This window comes from Rhincodon typus, chromosome 25 (genome assembly GCF_021869965.1).
Source record: "Rhincodon typus isolate 14 chromosome 25, sRhiTyp1.1, whole genome shotgun sequence".
NCBI lineage: Eukaryota > Metazoa > Chordata > Chondrichthyes > Orectolobiformes > Rhincodontidae > Rhincodon > Rhincodon typus.
The window spans coordinates 34,010,765-34,026,064 of record NC_063356.1 but is presented as its reverse complement, the minus strand read 5'-3'; the positions used below and the strand labels follow the sequence as shown (position 1 = coordinate 34,026,064).

At 38.5% G+C, this 15,300-nt stretch overlaps 1 protein-coding gene across 1 annotated transcript in view; it reads right to left on the bottom strand.

Annotated features, from left to right (window-relative positions):
* The window catches only part of LOC109917914 (copine-5-like), a 557,988-nt gene that overhangs the window by 482,020 nt on the left and 60,668 nt on the right, over nucleotides 1–15,300 (bottom strand). The window contains exons 2-3 of the mRNA XM_048612100.1: nucleotides 7,371–7,411; nucleotides 4,114–4,302 (exon numbers count right to left, since the gene is read on the bottom strand). Of these exons, the coding sequence (XP_048468057.1) occupies nucleotides 4,114–4,302; nucleotides 7,371–7,411 (230 nt within the window). The remainder of the gene's footprint in view (nucleotides 1–4,113; nucleotides 4,303–7,370; nucleotides 7,412–15,300) is intronic.

Below are 15,300 nucleotides of genomic sequence, written 5' to 3'. Positions count from 1 at the left end.
CTCCCAGTTTGCTTCACAGTGATGCTGACCTGCTGCACACTCCTCCCTGTCTGCTTCACAATGATGCTGACCTGCTGTACACTCCTCCCAGTCTGCTTCACAGTGATACTGACCTGCTGTACACTCCTCCCCATCTGCTTCACAGTGACGCTGACCTGCTGTACACTCCTCCCAGTAATGGCAGAGAAATCTTTTTTGAAATCCTTATTTATTGCCCTGTTCCTATTGCATTCTCAATTTCACCTACAATTAATAAGCTTTCAGTTTGACATTCAGGTTACTTTTATGACAGACTGGTAAAAGTAAACTGCACCTCTTCAGCCCTCTTGTCACATGTGGTGCCTTTCAGATAGTTAATTGTCGCTTTCTTCACTGTTGACCAACTAAGTATGTCAGCATTCACCCTGTTCACTTGTTCAATACCAAAGTAGCCTTGAGAATCACCTGTAATTGTTTCTCTTCCCGTTCCTACACAGTTAGCTCTGCTGGCCCCCGAGTATCTATCCTTACCTCCCACACCTACTTCTCATTTGCACACTCCCCTTATAATGATAGCTAAAATGCCAGTTTCTATACATACTTTAATGTCTATCCACCTCCAGCACCAAAACTCTTGACCTCCCCACTGATGCTATATTGCCAGATAGATTGTTCAACTGAGATCTAATACTGGATCAACAACAATGTCCTCTAGTTACATTTAGGCAGGTTGAAGTCTGGTTAAACGCAGGTTTACTCTCTGCTACAAACTCCATTCTCTAGCCATCACCCCTGTATTTGCTAACTGCAAATGATATTAACTTAAACAACACATCAACTTCACAACACTGTTGTTTTCAAATATCTCCATGATTTCAATCCAAACTGACTCCACATTATAATCTATTGCAACTATATCACGACTACACTGACAACGTAGCCTATTAACTGTGCCACTCCACTGTAATCAAACAACTGTGGGCCCAAAATTGGACATTCTAAATTGACCCACAGTGGGCGAGAAAATCAGGCCTGACAGAAAATTAGCCAAACCAAATTAAACGGCAGCCAGCAGTGGCCAGCTACAGAGAACAGTGGAAACCAAAGTCAACAAGGTCACTAAGTTTCAGGGGAACCAGTTATAGCTAGCCCGAGTTGTATATTAGAGAACTACTGATCAGACTTTCTGGCACCTTGACTTCCAGCTGCTGTTTGAGGACACGCACTTTACACTTCCTCATCATGGCAACAATGAAGGATCAACCCCATTGGATGCTTTGAACCCCCCTCCTGACTCCATTGTCCAAAAGCCACGGAACATTCAGGAAGGTCCAGAGTGAGGGGGGATATAAACACACAACTGGAAGCCATCCCCTTGGCTAAGGCTCTCAGCAAGACTCATGGTGGAAAACCATGCGATAACCCAAGGAGATCCAGGAGAAGATCTGCCCTGACCTGTGAAACAGACCTTCTTAGAAGACAGCCAGGCCTACAAGAGAGAGTTTCCAATGATCCAGCTCAAAAATATGGAATATTGTGGGTAATATCCTTTCTCAGAAGGATAGAGCTAGATGTAGAATAAATATTGTGGGAAATTGGGATATGCTCACATGGTGTTCTTGATAAGGGATAAAATTGAGTAGAACCGCAAGCCAAACTGCGTTCCTTTATCCTTCTCACCAGCAAGAGCCCTTGGATAAAGTGTTGTTAATACATGTATTTAATACATAAACTGTTCAAAGTGTCCAACTCAAGGACAACATTCCCAACTCCTTTTCCTTTCTGCCTATTTTTCTGGAGCAACCTGGAATATTGAGTCCCTAGTCCTGGTCACCCTGCAACAACATCACTGTAATAGTTATCAAATCATATTTATTTCTTTCTATTTGTGCCATCAACTCATCCACCTTGTTACAAATGCTTTGCTCATTCAAATTAAGAAGGGAGCTTTAAACTTTGACTTCTTCTATACATTTCTGAAATCTCCTCCAGCCCTCTAACCCTCAGCTTTCTCTAATTCTGGCATTAAGCAGTCCTGATTTTAAGCCCTCTTTGTCATTGATGAATATGTCTTCAGTTATTTCAACCCTAGGCTTTGGAATTCTTTGTAATTTGTAACCCACCCTGCTTGACTTTCCTTCTTTAAAGGCACTCCCTTGAAAACACCTCTCACTGACCCAGCTTTTGGTTATCTGATATAATAGCTTATGTGGCTCAGAGCTTTAAAGCAAACAGACAAGTGAAGGAATACTCATCTAGAGAAAATTTAGATGTGTTGACTAAACCTTTGGGAAAAGAGGCAGATTTTGAGAAGTTTGAAAAGATATATGCAGGCAGGAAGAGGTTTTATGGAGGGAGTTTAAAATAGAAAATTCTAGGTTTCTGAAAATTCTGCTCTCATAATGGGGTTAGTCAGAGATGCAATAGGTGGGCAAATAACAAGTTGCAACCAGGTTAAAGTTGTTTATTTCCTTCAAAAAAACATTTTTCCTCAGTGAAAATCACTCAGAACTTCATTTTGTGCGCTTGTTTTTCTTCCAGCCTGATTTGAGTTTTATTAATGATACCCAAGAAGGTTCTCTGACTTTGGGCATAAATGCATCCAAAAAGTGTTAAGGTCTGAAGTATCATAAGCCATTTAAAATAACCTCAAAATCAACTTCTCCAATACCTTGTATTTAGTTTATTCTTAGCTCTATATATAATAAAATTAGAAGCTCAGAAATGTTTGTCGAATAGCACTACCAGCCAGTTGATTTTATATTGTTCCATGGGAGAAAACTAATCAGCACCAATGAGTGGTCATTTACATTTTATCCCAATATTTTATTAATTGCAAAACCTGCTCTCAAAATCATGGTGAATAAAACATTAGATGAGAAAACTGCATTGATTGTCATCTTTCAGCTAATTACAAGCATTTTCTTTTTCCCCAAGCTCCAGAAGCAGATCGAAATCCTGTCTTGCACTACATCAATTTGAGTAAAACTAGAAGTGCTAATTAGGGCTCGTTTCCCATTTGATTTTTGGATTACTGACAGCTAATTTCTTGGCTGACAGCATAGGTTATAGTTTGTTAAAAGCTTTATCTTTATCATGGACATTTGAATCATTTGTTATGATCCCAGTTGATGGTATCACCGCATATGTCAGATCCTAGAATGAAACATTGCTCAACAGAAAATATTTCATGTTTGTTTTCTTTTGGTTTTAATGAGGTGATCTCTCACTGAAACACAGGCACTCAATGGTGTAGATTTTGTTTTAACAATAAAACAGATATTAATAAACCAAAAGAAATAAGGACAAAATAAAATAAATCAATCTACTTTTAACACAAATTCAAAGAGCTTTAAACATAGAGCAAAAGTATAACCTCATCATACCAAAACATTCCTTGACAAGTTCCAAAAAAAAAATCCATCATACAGTATCCAAAAGCATCCCTTTTGTATTACTCAGACCAGAGAAAAAGTTTCTTATCCTAACAACGCAATTGTTTTAAGGCAAGTTTGACTTTAAGTCCTCAACTGAAAATGCTGATAGTTCCAGGAAGAAGCTACCATATGCCTGAGCTTAAAATACTTATCTTCAAGTAACCTCTTCAGGGTTTTATCCCAACACTTTGGGTTTGGGACTAACTCCTTTTTCCAACAGATTTGAGTTTTAATATAATTTTGTTCTTCTTAACTGCCCTCCTCTAGACAACCATCTCTATTTAAAAAAAATCACTAAACTACGCGCAACAAAGTCAAACTTGAAAACAAAACAAATTCAAGGTGTTTTCCCGAAGCTTCAAAAACTCCTAAGCCGAGAAATTTCTAACATAAATTAAAGCACAATAGTTTACCTTACTAAGTTGTAAAGCCATCAGTACTACCAGTAATACCTTTAGTACTAGCTCTAAAAACCTTCTTTAAAAAAATCACTATGGCCACAAAAATGCTTACAAGTTAACTTCAGACACATAGACAACCCAGATATCACTGACCAAAATCCAAAATTAAAATAAATGGTATCTTATAAATAAAAAGGATAGTTATTTTATCCATCCTTGTTCATTATTAGGCAAAAGGCCAAATCTTCCAAGGAATGGCAATTACTGGATCGCTACTCTATTCCTCATTTTCTTACCTTGCCCAGGAGTTCTGCATTTCTGGCCTGAGCTTCTGAATCTGGCCTCCTGAGAAATCCGGAGTGTACCTGTTCTGGGGGTCTTCCAGCGAAGTAAATGATCAATGTTGGAGGCCAAGCCATGCCCCCTTTTTACAGTAGTAGGTTCTGTATTCCGGGGTTTTAAGGTCCCAAAGGTACTGTGACAAACTATGGAGAGAAGTGTGTAAAGTAAGTAGGTGAGGGGGGCAGGGTAGCAGGTGGGGATGTGAGGGTGGCAAGATAGCAAGGGTGCAGTAGGTGAAAGTGGCAGGTTAATGGGAGGGTAGCTAGCGGGAGCAGGATTGCACTTTAATGAGTTATAGGTCAGATCAGTGGGTTGGTGACATGGGTTAGGAAGTGAAGGGGGTCAGTTTGATAATTAGCCAGGATTTAGGGCAGGTTTTAATCCATTCCTGGTTAATTATTCAAGTAATTGAGTTGGAAGATTCAAATCTCAGATTCAGGTCAGGTGGTTCAGGCCATGGGAAAATGTTTGGTCAGGTGAGGTTAAGGGTCAGGGTCACTTGAAACATGGGGTACAGTGGTGCATGAAATGGCTTTTGTGCTTGGATTGAATTGCTATACAGGCCGTCTCTGGGTTGTGAATGGGTTCCAATAGAAAAGGAGCCATTCATAAGTACAGGAAATGTTCATATCCAGATCTTTACAATTACACTCCTGTATGAGATCGCGCTCAAAAGTGCAAGCGTTCATTGAGTCAGACGTTCGCAAAATCAGGGACTCCCTGTATAGCTCATTCAGCTGTGTTTTTAATCGACTGTTGTTAGGCGACACAATGATTGCATGTGGACAGAAAGAAAAGTCCCATTGTTACAAGTTAACCATCTAATCTGAGCAAAAAACTATAACTCATGACACAAATCCTGACGGATGCCAGTCTTCAAAGTCCAGTCCGCACACGGACAATAATGCGATCAATGGGTCATTTTACCCATGCATGCTTACTGACATGCATCCACTTCCTCTTTGTTGGCCCTGTGCACAAGCTGATGTTGCCACACATTACAATGTGGAATCATTTGCTCAGACACAGTCATGTCTCCATGCTGACTGTAGTGCACACGCAGGAGGCAACATCATTGCTCACAGTCATAACATTATCAGCACATGCACACATTTCCCACAGCATTGAACCACATGTGGATTTGTAGGTGCTGTGACATCATCATGCATGCACAGATGAATATTGGTAATACAAGTTCCATTGCTGCTGACTCATGTCATGTGGGCCATCTGTGCATGTGCAGGCTCTGGCTGCCATTTTTAGCATTGGAAACACATAGTCAAATCTTATTTAGTTCAGTAATACAGAGTTAGTTGCATGACTTAATATTCCATAAAATTTTCAAGAAACATGTAGTGATAGCAATGAGCAGCCTGTCTGATCTCTCTGTCAAATTCTCAGAGTCAGATGTCAGACACTTCAGTACTCACCAGCTCCACCTATAGGCTAAAGCAATCAAGCACTGTACAATGAGCTGTGATTAGACAAGCATAAACAAAAACTACTGCTGTGAAACCAGTAACAAGTCTGGAGACATACGGAGCTTTTGCAGGATCTAACTGAATTGTCCAGATTTTCTTTAATGTCATTCAATTAAAATTGATGCATGGACATTCATAAAGATGTTTGATTTTCAGATTCTCAGATTTGAGGTACGCCACATGCAATACAAAGTTCTTCAGTATTTGGTCTCCATCATGTTGTTCTTAACCCCAGCCACATCCAAACCTCTTTTTTATTCTGATGTGGTGAGATGTTCAACATACACATCTTGATTGGTGAATTTAACCAAAGTTATTTCTCCATATTTTAATTGAGGCAAGACACAGAAATGTTGCTGAGAGCTTAACAAACATTAGTTAATCATAAAATGACAGAATTATTGCAGCACAGAAAGCAACCATTCAACCCAACATGTCTATGCTGGCTCTCCAAAGGAATAATTTGCCTAGTGCCACTCCCCTCCTTTTCCTCCAACACCTCCTCCCCCTCTGTCTTCTGTCATAGAGCAAATTTTGTATCCAATTGGTAACCTCACCCTGAATCTAACTTTACTAATTAGTCTACCATGTAAAATGTTGTCAAATGCTTTACTAAAGTTCAAGTAAACAAGGTCTGTCACTCTGCTCTCATCAATCTTTTTGATTACTTCATTAAAAAACTCAATCAAGTTTGTGTAACATGATTTTCTTCACACAAAACCATGCTGTCTATCCTAATCAATCCTTGCCTCTCCAAATGCATATAAATCCTATCTTTCAGAATCATCACCAACAACTTACCCACCAGCAACGTCAGACTCACAGATCTATAGTTTTCAGGCTTCTCCTTACAGCCTTTAATAAACAATGGCACACTATTAGCCAGCTGCCAGTCCTCTCATAATTCACCTGTGCTTATAAATGGTACAAATATTTCTGCTAGGGCACACAGTTTCCTCCCTAACTTCCCACAGTGTCCTGGGATACACTTAATCAGGTCCCGAAGTTTATCTACCTTTACATTTTCTAAGATCTCCAGCACTTCCCTTTCTGTAATGTGAACTGTTTCCAACCTTCTACCATTGGGAACATTTTCCCCCTATCTGACCTGTCCAGACTCTTCGTGGTATTTAACAAAACTCCTCCTAATCTTCTTCAAGGAAAACAGTCCCAGTTTCTAATTCTAATCTGAAATTCTTCACCGCTGGAAACATTCTCATGAATCTTTTGTTTATTCTCTCTTATGCCTTCAGTTCTTTATTAAAGTGCAGTGCCCAGAACTATACAAAATACTCCAATGGAGGCTGAACCTGGGTTTTATACAAGTTTAACACAACTTCTTTGTTTTTATACTCTATGTTGCTGATAATAGAGCTGTTATATGCTTTACAAACTGTTCTCTCAATTAAACTGTGTGCTTCAATTATTTGTCCACATATATCCCTCTGCTCTTGCATCCTATTCAGAATTATGTTGTTCATTTTAGATTCTCTGTCCGTAGTCTTCCTACAAAATTTATCACTTCACACTTTCCTGTATCAGATTGCTTCTGCCCCTTGTCTGCTCATTCCACAATACTATCCTCTTTGAAGTTCTACATGATTCCTCTTACAGTTGATAATGATTCAAAGTTTTATAACATCTGCAAGTTTTGAAATTGTGGAATGTTCATTGCATTTATTACAAAACAGACTTAACAATTGCAATCAATTAAAAAGCTAGGTACTCACGTGGGTCAGACTTTGAGAATGTATCTTTATCCAAAAGATTCCTGTGGAGAAAAAGCGATAGACTGTAAGACCATAAGACAGAGGAGTAGAATTAGGCCATTCAGCCCACTGAGTCTGCTCTACCACTCAATCATGGCAGATATGTTTCTCAACTCCATTCTCATACATTCTCCTCGTAATCTTTGATCTGCTTACTAATCAAGGAGATAAATTACATTTGCTGGAAAATAGCCAAATTTAGAATGCTGGATCAAAGCAATGTAAGATAATTTTTTTCTTCCCAGTGCCAAGACTGTTCACATTTTACTGAATATCAAATCATTATTCAACAATGTACATAAAATAAATTTAAGCATACTTCAATTCAAAGTAATTTTTAATTTTGTTTTTATTTTTGCTTTCCCTCCTCAATCCTTAACTTTCCCTTGCCACTTTTACACTTTCAGGATTTCCTTCCCAAATACCATGGTACCTCCTCAATGGAATGTCAAATGATCTGATCTCAGACTTCTGTGATTTTACTTAGTAATCATTCAGGCACTAAAGTATGACCAAAGTCAGTTCTTCCACAGGATTTTCTTCTAACTCTGAGGTCACCGAATGATGGTCTTCCATAAACCATACAACTTGGTTGAAAGAAATTCTAAGAAATGGCTTAAGATTGAGTGACCTATACTTTGTCAAACATTAATAATTGGCAACTTGATAGAGATTTGACAGTGCCAGTTTTTTTCTCATATTTAACTAAAGCTTGTTTTCTGGAAAGTAGATAATGAACTTGTCGTTTTCATGACTATGTGCCCTGCCTTTCGGAATCTGTACATATTAATTTATTAATATGCAATACAGAGTTCTCAGTAACACACTTTATAACTAAGCTGTAGGTGTGTGGATTTCTTTAATTTGATCACACCACGCAACTTAACCACAGAATGTAACTGCAGTACAATAGCACCACATGACATGGCAGTGAAACCTGAATTAAACAACAGTGTTTTAAATATATCAAAGCCTAACTCTAAAGAAGAAAATAAACTGCCTAAGAACTAGTATTTCTCAGTTAATAAATGTATTCCTCATGTTTGGCTGTGCTTTGAATCTATTTAAAACATAAACCAGCTCAGTTTTTTTTTATTTTGAGATTGTTGAATACCAATTAAGATTATGACATTTTCAATCTAATCCCTGTTTTTTTTTTAAATATGTGCACCAAAATATCTTTTTGCAGATAGAAAAGTACACTAAGATATTTTATTTCATTGTATACAAGGCAGCAAAATATGAAAGTTTTAAAAAATGAAATGCACTGAATGGAGACTACAGAATTAGAAATTCAGGAAACCCATTGAACTCGATTAACTTGAAATTAAAATGTATCAGTTTCTACACAGCAAAAATTATATGAACACAATTATGTTAATGCCTTCTTTAAACATGCTCTCTTGAATTAATGAATGTATGAAATAGTCTGTGTTAGGACAGGTTTTGACACATAAGAAATTAATACATTACATTATATTAGTGTCAATCTCAATACAGTATCACCTGAAATCTTGAGGACCCAATGCAATAACACTTTAGCTGTTAACTTCCTATAGGAGTGAAGGTTTCCCAATTAGATTTTAAAATTAGTTTGTAACTGCCAAGGTTCAGCAGGCCAATACTTCAAAATGTCAATGTTGCAGCCAGCATTCACAACTATTTTAAAACTCTATATTAGTATGGATTATTGATCCATTTCCTGAATCATAGCTATATAGCTCAGATATGGGGGAGTTTTCTAATGATTGCACAGTGTTCAGTTCCATTCATGATTCCTCAGATAAAGAAGCAGTTCTCGTCCCTCTGCAGCAAAATGTGGACAATATGGAGGTTTAGTTTGCAAAGTGTAAGTGCTAGGCAATGATCATCAAAAAGATATAGTCTAATCATCTCCCTTGGCATTCAAATGACATTATCATCCAAATCCCCCAATTAAGATGTTCGTGGTCGCTACTGACAGAAAACTGAATTGATCGAGGTACATAGTTACTATAGCTCCAACATCAAGCTAGAGTCGAGGTATTTCTGCAGCCAGTGACTCACTCCTGACACCCTAACTTAAGAACATAACAAATGGGAGCAGGAGTAGGCCATCTGACCCCTCAGGTCTGCTCCACCATTCAATAAGATCATGGCTAATCTTTTCATGGACTCAGTTCCACTTACTTACCCACTCATCATAACCCTTGATTTCTTTACTGGTCAAAAATCTATCCTTGCCTTAAAAAAATTCAATGAGGTGGCCTCAGCTGCTACACTGGGCAGGGAATTTCACAGGTTCATAACCCCTTTGGAGAAGAAGTGCCTCCTCAACTTAGTCCAAAATCTGCTCTGCCTTAATTTGAGGCTATGCCCCCTAGTTCTAGCTTCACCCACCAGTGGAAACAACCTCCCTGCTTTTATCTTATCCATTCCCTTCATAATTTTACACGTTTCTATAAGACACCCCTCATTCTTCTAAATTCCAATCAGTATAGTCCCAGTCTACTCAATCTCTCCTCCTGAGCCAAACCTTTCAACTCTGGAATCAACCTAGTGAACCTCATCTGCACCCTTCCAGTGCCAAAACTGTACACAGTACTCCAGGTGTGGCCTCACCAGCATGCTATACAGCTGCAGTATAACCTTCCTAGTTTTAAACTCCATCCCTCTAGCAATAAAGAAAAATATTCTATTTGCCTTCTTAATTACCTGTTGCACCAACAAGCCAATGTTTTGTGATTAATGCGTAAGGATATCCAGGTCCCATGTCCTTCTGCACAGCAACATGCTGCAATTTTTCACTATTTAAATTATAGTCCATTTTGCTGTTATTCCTACCAAAATGGATGACCTCACATTTACCAACATTGTAATCCATCTGCCAGACCCTTGCCCACTCACTTAACGTATCCATATCCCTCTGCACACTTTCAGTGTCCTCTGTACATGTTGCTCTATCACTCTATCACTCATCTTAGTGGCATCTGCAAACTTTGACACACTACACTCGGTCCCCAACCCTAAATCATCTATGTAAATTGTAAACGTTGTAAATACTTTCCACTATATATAAAGCACAAATTAGAAATGTGATAAATACACTTGAGGTGTAAACTGAGTATTTATATATTTCAATACCATAGTGGTAATGTCACTGTAGCACCTGGTAATCCGGAGCCCAAGGCTAACGTTCTAAAGACCACCAGTGCAGCTGGCAAAGTCATAAAAGTCTGGTGTTTAAAAAAAAATCTAATCTAACGGCACCCATATAACCACTGTCAATTGTCATAAGAACCTAATGGTTAACTAATGTCAGTTAGGGAAAGAAATCAGCCATCCTGATCTGGTTTGGACTACATGTGAATCCAGATACAAAGCAAGGTGGTTTCCTTTGTAAATGCTGGCCCAGTCAGTGACATCCACATCCTGTGAATGAATAAAAAATATTGCATTTTACAACTTACACGTTGAATTAATGGTGTGTGTATAGGCATGTGTGTGTGTGCACATGTGCGATGATTAACTTGTAAGGATTTCTGAAGTGATGCTTTGTTAAAAACAACATGTGAGATGTACAGTCCTTGGATGCTGATGGGAGCTTGTTTACATTGGGAGAGTTTTTATGCATGAAAAATATAAACAATGCAGAACGTTAGGCTTCAGTTAGAAGGATCGAGAAAGGTGTTTTTTTGGTTTAGGGAAATAAAACACACAGCTTGGAAGGCTGTTTTGGTTTCAGCTTTGCTGAAGCCTTGGTTGAAGGTGGATATGCACAAGAATTTCTCCTGTAGAAGGAAGAAGGTTGAGAATTATTAAGAAATTTATTACTTCGATTCAGGAAGAATAGTTAGAAAGCTCTAGGCCTAAACAGGTTATCTGAAGCAGAGAAAATCTAAGCCCAATTGAATGAAGCCTCAAGCATGAGGTTATCAGATTCTCAAGACTGGGAATTTAAACATCAGTTAAGCCCTATAGATAATAGAAAACATAGAAAATTAAGAGCAGACATTGGCCACTTGGCCCCTAGATCCCACTTGGTCATTCGTGGTGACTATGGTCAATCATCCAACTCAACAGCCTGTTCCTGCTTTCCACATGTCTTTTGATGTCTTCAGCCCCAAGTGCTATTTCCAACTCCTTTTTGAAATCATACAATGATTTGGCTTCAACCACTTCTGCAGCTGAAAATTCCACAGGCTCACTGTAGTGATTGCAGCCAGGTTGACCACAACATCATTGATTGGGGTTGTTATGGGCTAATCAAGATCAATACAACCAGCAGATTAGATCTCCTCAGTTTGGGTCACTGACTCCGAGCTGGCTGGCCATGGCCAGTGTACTGATGCACTAGTAAAGGGTGACTGGGTGATGGGGCCCAGCCTCTGTGCCGATGTTTCAGTATGTGGGCCCCGGACTGAGCCTTTCTGCGTGGACCAAGCCTTCATGCATGGGCCGGGTCTCCATGTGTGAGTGGGCATCTGTGTGTGGGGACTGATAGCTTTGCGTGTAGGCCGAAAGCCTAGCGTGTATGTTGAAAACCCAGTGTGTAGGTAGAAAGCTCTGCTTGTAGGCCAAAAGCTTTGTGTGTGATGTTATGTGAATTGAGCTTCAAATCTCAGGCTTCACTTGAATGCATTGTTATGCATTTTTACTTTTGGAGAAAAACAAACTGAAACAATTTTTTTTTGAAAGAGTGCAGTAACTTGGATTGCCAAATGCATAAAATGAATGACCTCAACATTTATCCAAATTATACTTCATCTGCCACGCATTTGCCCACTCATTCAGCTTGTCCAAATCACACTGAAGCATCTCTGCATACTCCTCATTCATCCACTTTTTCTTACAAATGCCCCCAGGACCCATAACTCTGGAGTGAAAGAAAGTCATTTCCAGATCAGTGACTAAACAGTCTGATGCAGGACCAACACACCTGGCCACAAAGAGGTGTCTACTGAAGCAGGTGGGTGGGTTTTTGCTTCATCTCCACCTGAATCTGTCAAGGATGCTCACAACGGTTGGCACTTTTGCAAATGTCGATATTTCAATTTCAGTGGTCTTGGCGGGCAAATGGTTCTCAGTGGGGATTGTGTAATTTTTCGTGGAGGCTTTGAGAACATTCTTCAAGTGATTCTTCAGCACTCCTGGTAACCACTGGCCATGATGAAGTTCAAAGTAATGAGCTCATTTGGAAGTCGTTTGTAAAACAAGTCGACAATGTAGCTCACTTAATGCAGTGGATTGGGAGTGGCCAGTGCCCCAGTGCTGGACATGTTGGTCTGACAGAGGAGACTAATGCTGGAATACCTATTCTACAATTAGATTTGCAAATTTTACAGCAGATTTTTTATCTCAGGATTTCAGATGTCTGATATATTTGACCTTGTCTACAACACATACAGACTGTTGCCTATTGATCATAAGCTGCAACCCAGATCTGAAGATTTTCACAGACATCAATATTGAAATTCAACATCACCTGAGCCAGCGTGGCCTTTGGCTGTCTTAGGAGCAAACTACTTGATGCCAAAGACCTCAAACCTGGCACCAAGCACACGGACGACAGGGCAGCAGTGCTTCCTGTCCTGCTGTCTGCATGAGAGACTGGAAAACTTTGGGAATAAAACAACAAATGTTTCTTCATCATAATTTGGTAGCATGTTCTTGGACTTTGATCAAATAACAATGTGAGATTCCCCTCATTACAAACTCTGAAACCTTTCAAGGTGGCAACACACTGAAGGCAATAAATAGTGGCCTTGCCGACAATATCGATGTGAACATATGGTTTTGAAACAGAAGTAGGCAATTGTGCCCCTCAAGTCTGCTTCAGCTTTTGGTAAGACGATGGCTGATTTGATTGTGAGCTCAACTCCACTTTCCTTCTCAATAACTCGTTGATTGTCAGTCAATTTCCCTTTGAATAACATACTGCTTCTTTTCTTCTTGTCAAAGTAAACCAGTTCACATTACACTTTTAACTGCCAAATATTTGCCTACTCACTCACTTAATCCATCTTTTTCTTAATGCAGGCTTTGATTCCACTTCATAAGGGGATCCACTTCCTGCAAATGAATATGATTGCACAAGACAAAGTCCATCAAAAAGTTCTCCCTACATTGTGAAAATTAAGCTGCTTTAAAGCTACAAAAGTGAGACATAAATCATAAATACAAATCATAAATTATTATGCTATAGGAATCCTTCAATTCCATTGCCAGCTTTGTGAAATAATTATTTGTGGTATAATGAGATTCATGGAAATCATGATAATGTACCTGATCACACAACTTTGACATTAGTCAAACAGAAGACATCAGTCTAGAATGAACGAATGGAAAGCAAGGTCTGAGATACTATAGTTAGTTGTATAAGACAGTTAGTACCTGAAGGGTCGACTGACAACAAGAAATAAGTTCCAGTCATCAAGATACAATGGACTTCTTTTTGAGAGGTATGAACTATTCCACTCAAGAGCTAAATAAGTGACTAATTTACCCAAAATATATTGAATACAGCACATTTTCTGTAATCCTACGCAAATGATATTAGATTCAATCTTGGAAACTCAGACCAAATGCATTTTTTTCCAAAGAGTGTATATATTTTCTTAGTTATAAATGAAGCAAAAAGGAAAAACAAAGAAAGTATACAGTTATAACATAGCAAATAAAATGTCAGAATGTAACCTATTTATGTATGAGGTTGTGAGGTGACCAAACTCCATTTACTTTTTAATTTTCTGATTGTGTCCATTCCATGCCAAGAAATGTTCTTATGTTTTATGCTTTAAGTCCAATTTACATAAGTCAATCACTGACTCAATCATGGAATCTAAAGTTAGGCTAGTTAGGCCGTTTGTCAAATCAATTTCAATGTCTCCAAGCCAAACTAACAATCATCTGCCAACTTTCAGGTTAAGCAGAAACTAGTGGTTTAAATTTGCTATGGCCTCATAAATATTACAAGAGCAAAATATGACAGATGCTGGAACTCTGAAATAAGAACTAGTAAACTGTAAAAACCTTAAAATAAAAGTCAGATACCATCCATAGAGAAAAACTAAGTTATGATTTCAGAGCCAGAAGAAATGTCATTGACCTGAAACACAACTCTCACAAATGCTGTCATTGACCTGAAACACAACTCTCACAAATGCTGCCTGACCTGCAGAGCTTTTATTTTGCATTTTCTGCTTTTACAGGATCTCCTCAAAATGTTCAATTCAACTTATTTTTTATTTCACTAAATGCAAACTCTGCCATGAATCAGAAAACTCAGGCATCATTTAAAACAATTTTTAAAATGCTTCAAATTGATGCCTTGTTATATTACTTGTAGAGAAACAGTAAATAATTGTTAGTAATTGTTGTTAATGTGCATCCAGTATGCCAGATTTACTGCTGCACTGAAGTCAGGTATTAAGCAACACTGAATTAGTCCACCAACCGCCTGGAATTCTGACTAAAAGAAATATACTCAATGAAGCTTCAATATTTCAAGTCTAATCGTGTGACTATTTTGAACTTCTGGGAAGCAATGGACATAATACTTGTTACATTTAAAAGTAGCAACTTGATGCAGTCTGATTAAAACAGGTAAAATGGGTTTATTATAAAGTAGTTTAAAATCAAAATATCAATATACTACCTGTGAGTAAGATGATCTTAAATTCCTGAAAATCATTTCCAAAAAAACATACCCCCAAAATTTCTGAGATAGTAGGAACTGCAGATGCTGGAGAATCTGAGAATAACAAGGTGTAGAGCTGGATGAACACAGCAGGCCAAGCAGCATCAGAGGAGCAGGAAGGCTGACGTTTCGGGCCTAGGCCTTGTTCGGACCTTGTTATCCCCAGAACATTATCTGGGTTTCTGGATTAACAGTCCAGTGACAATACCACTA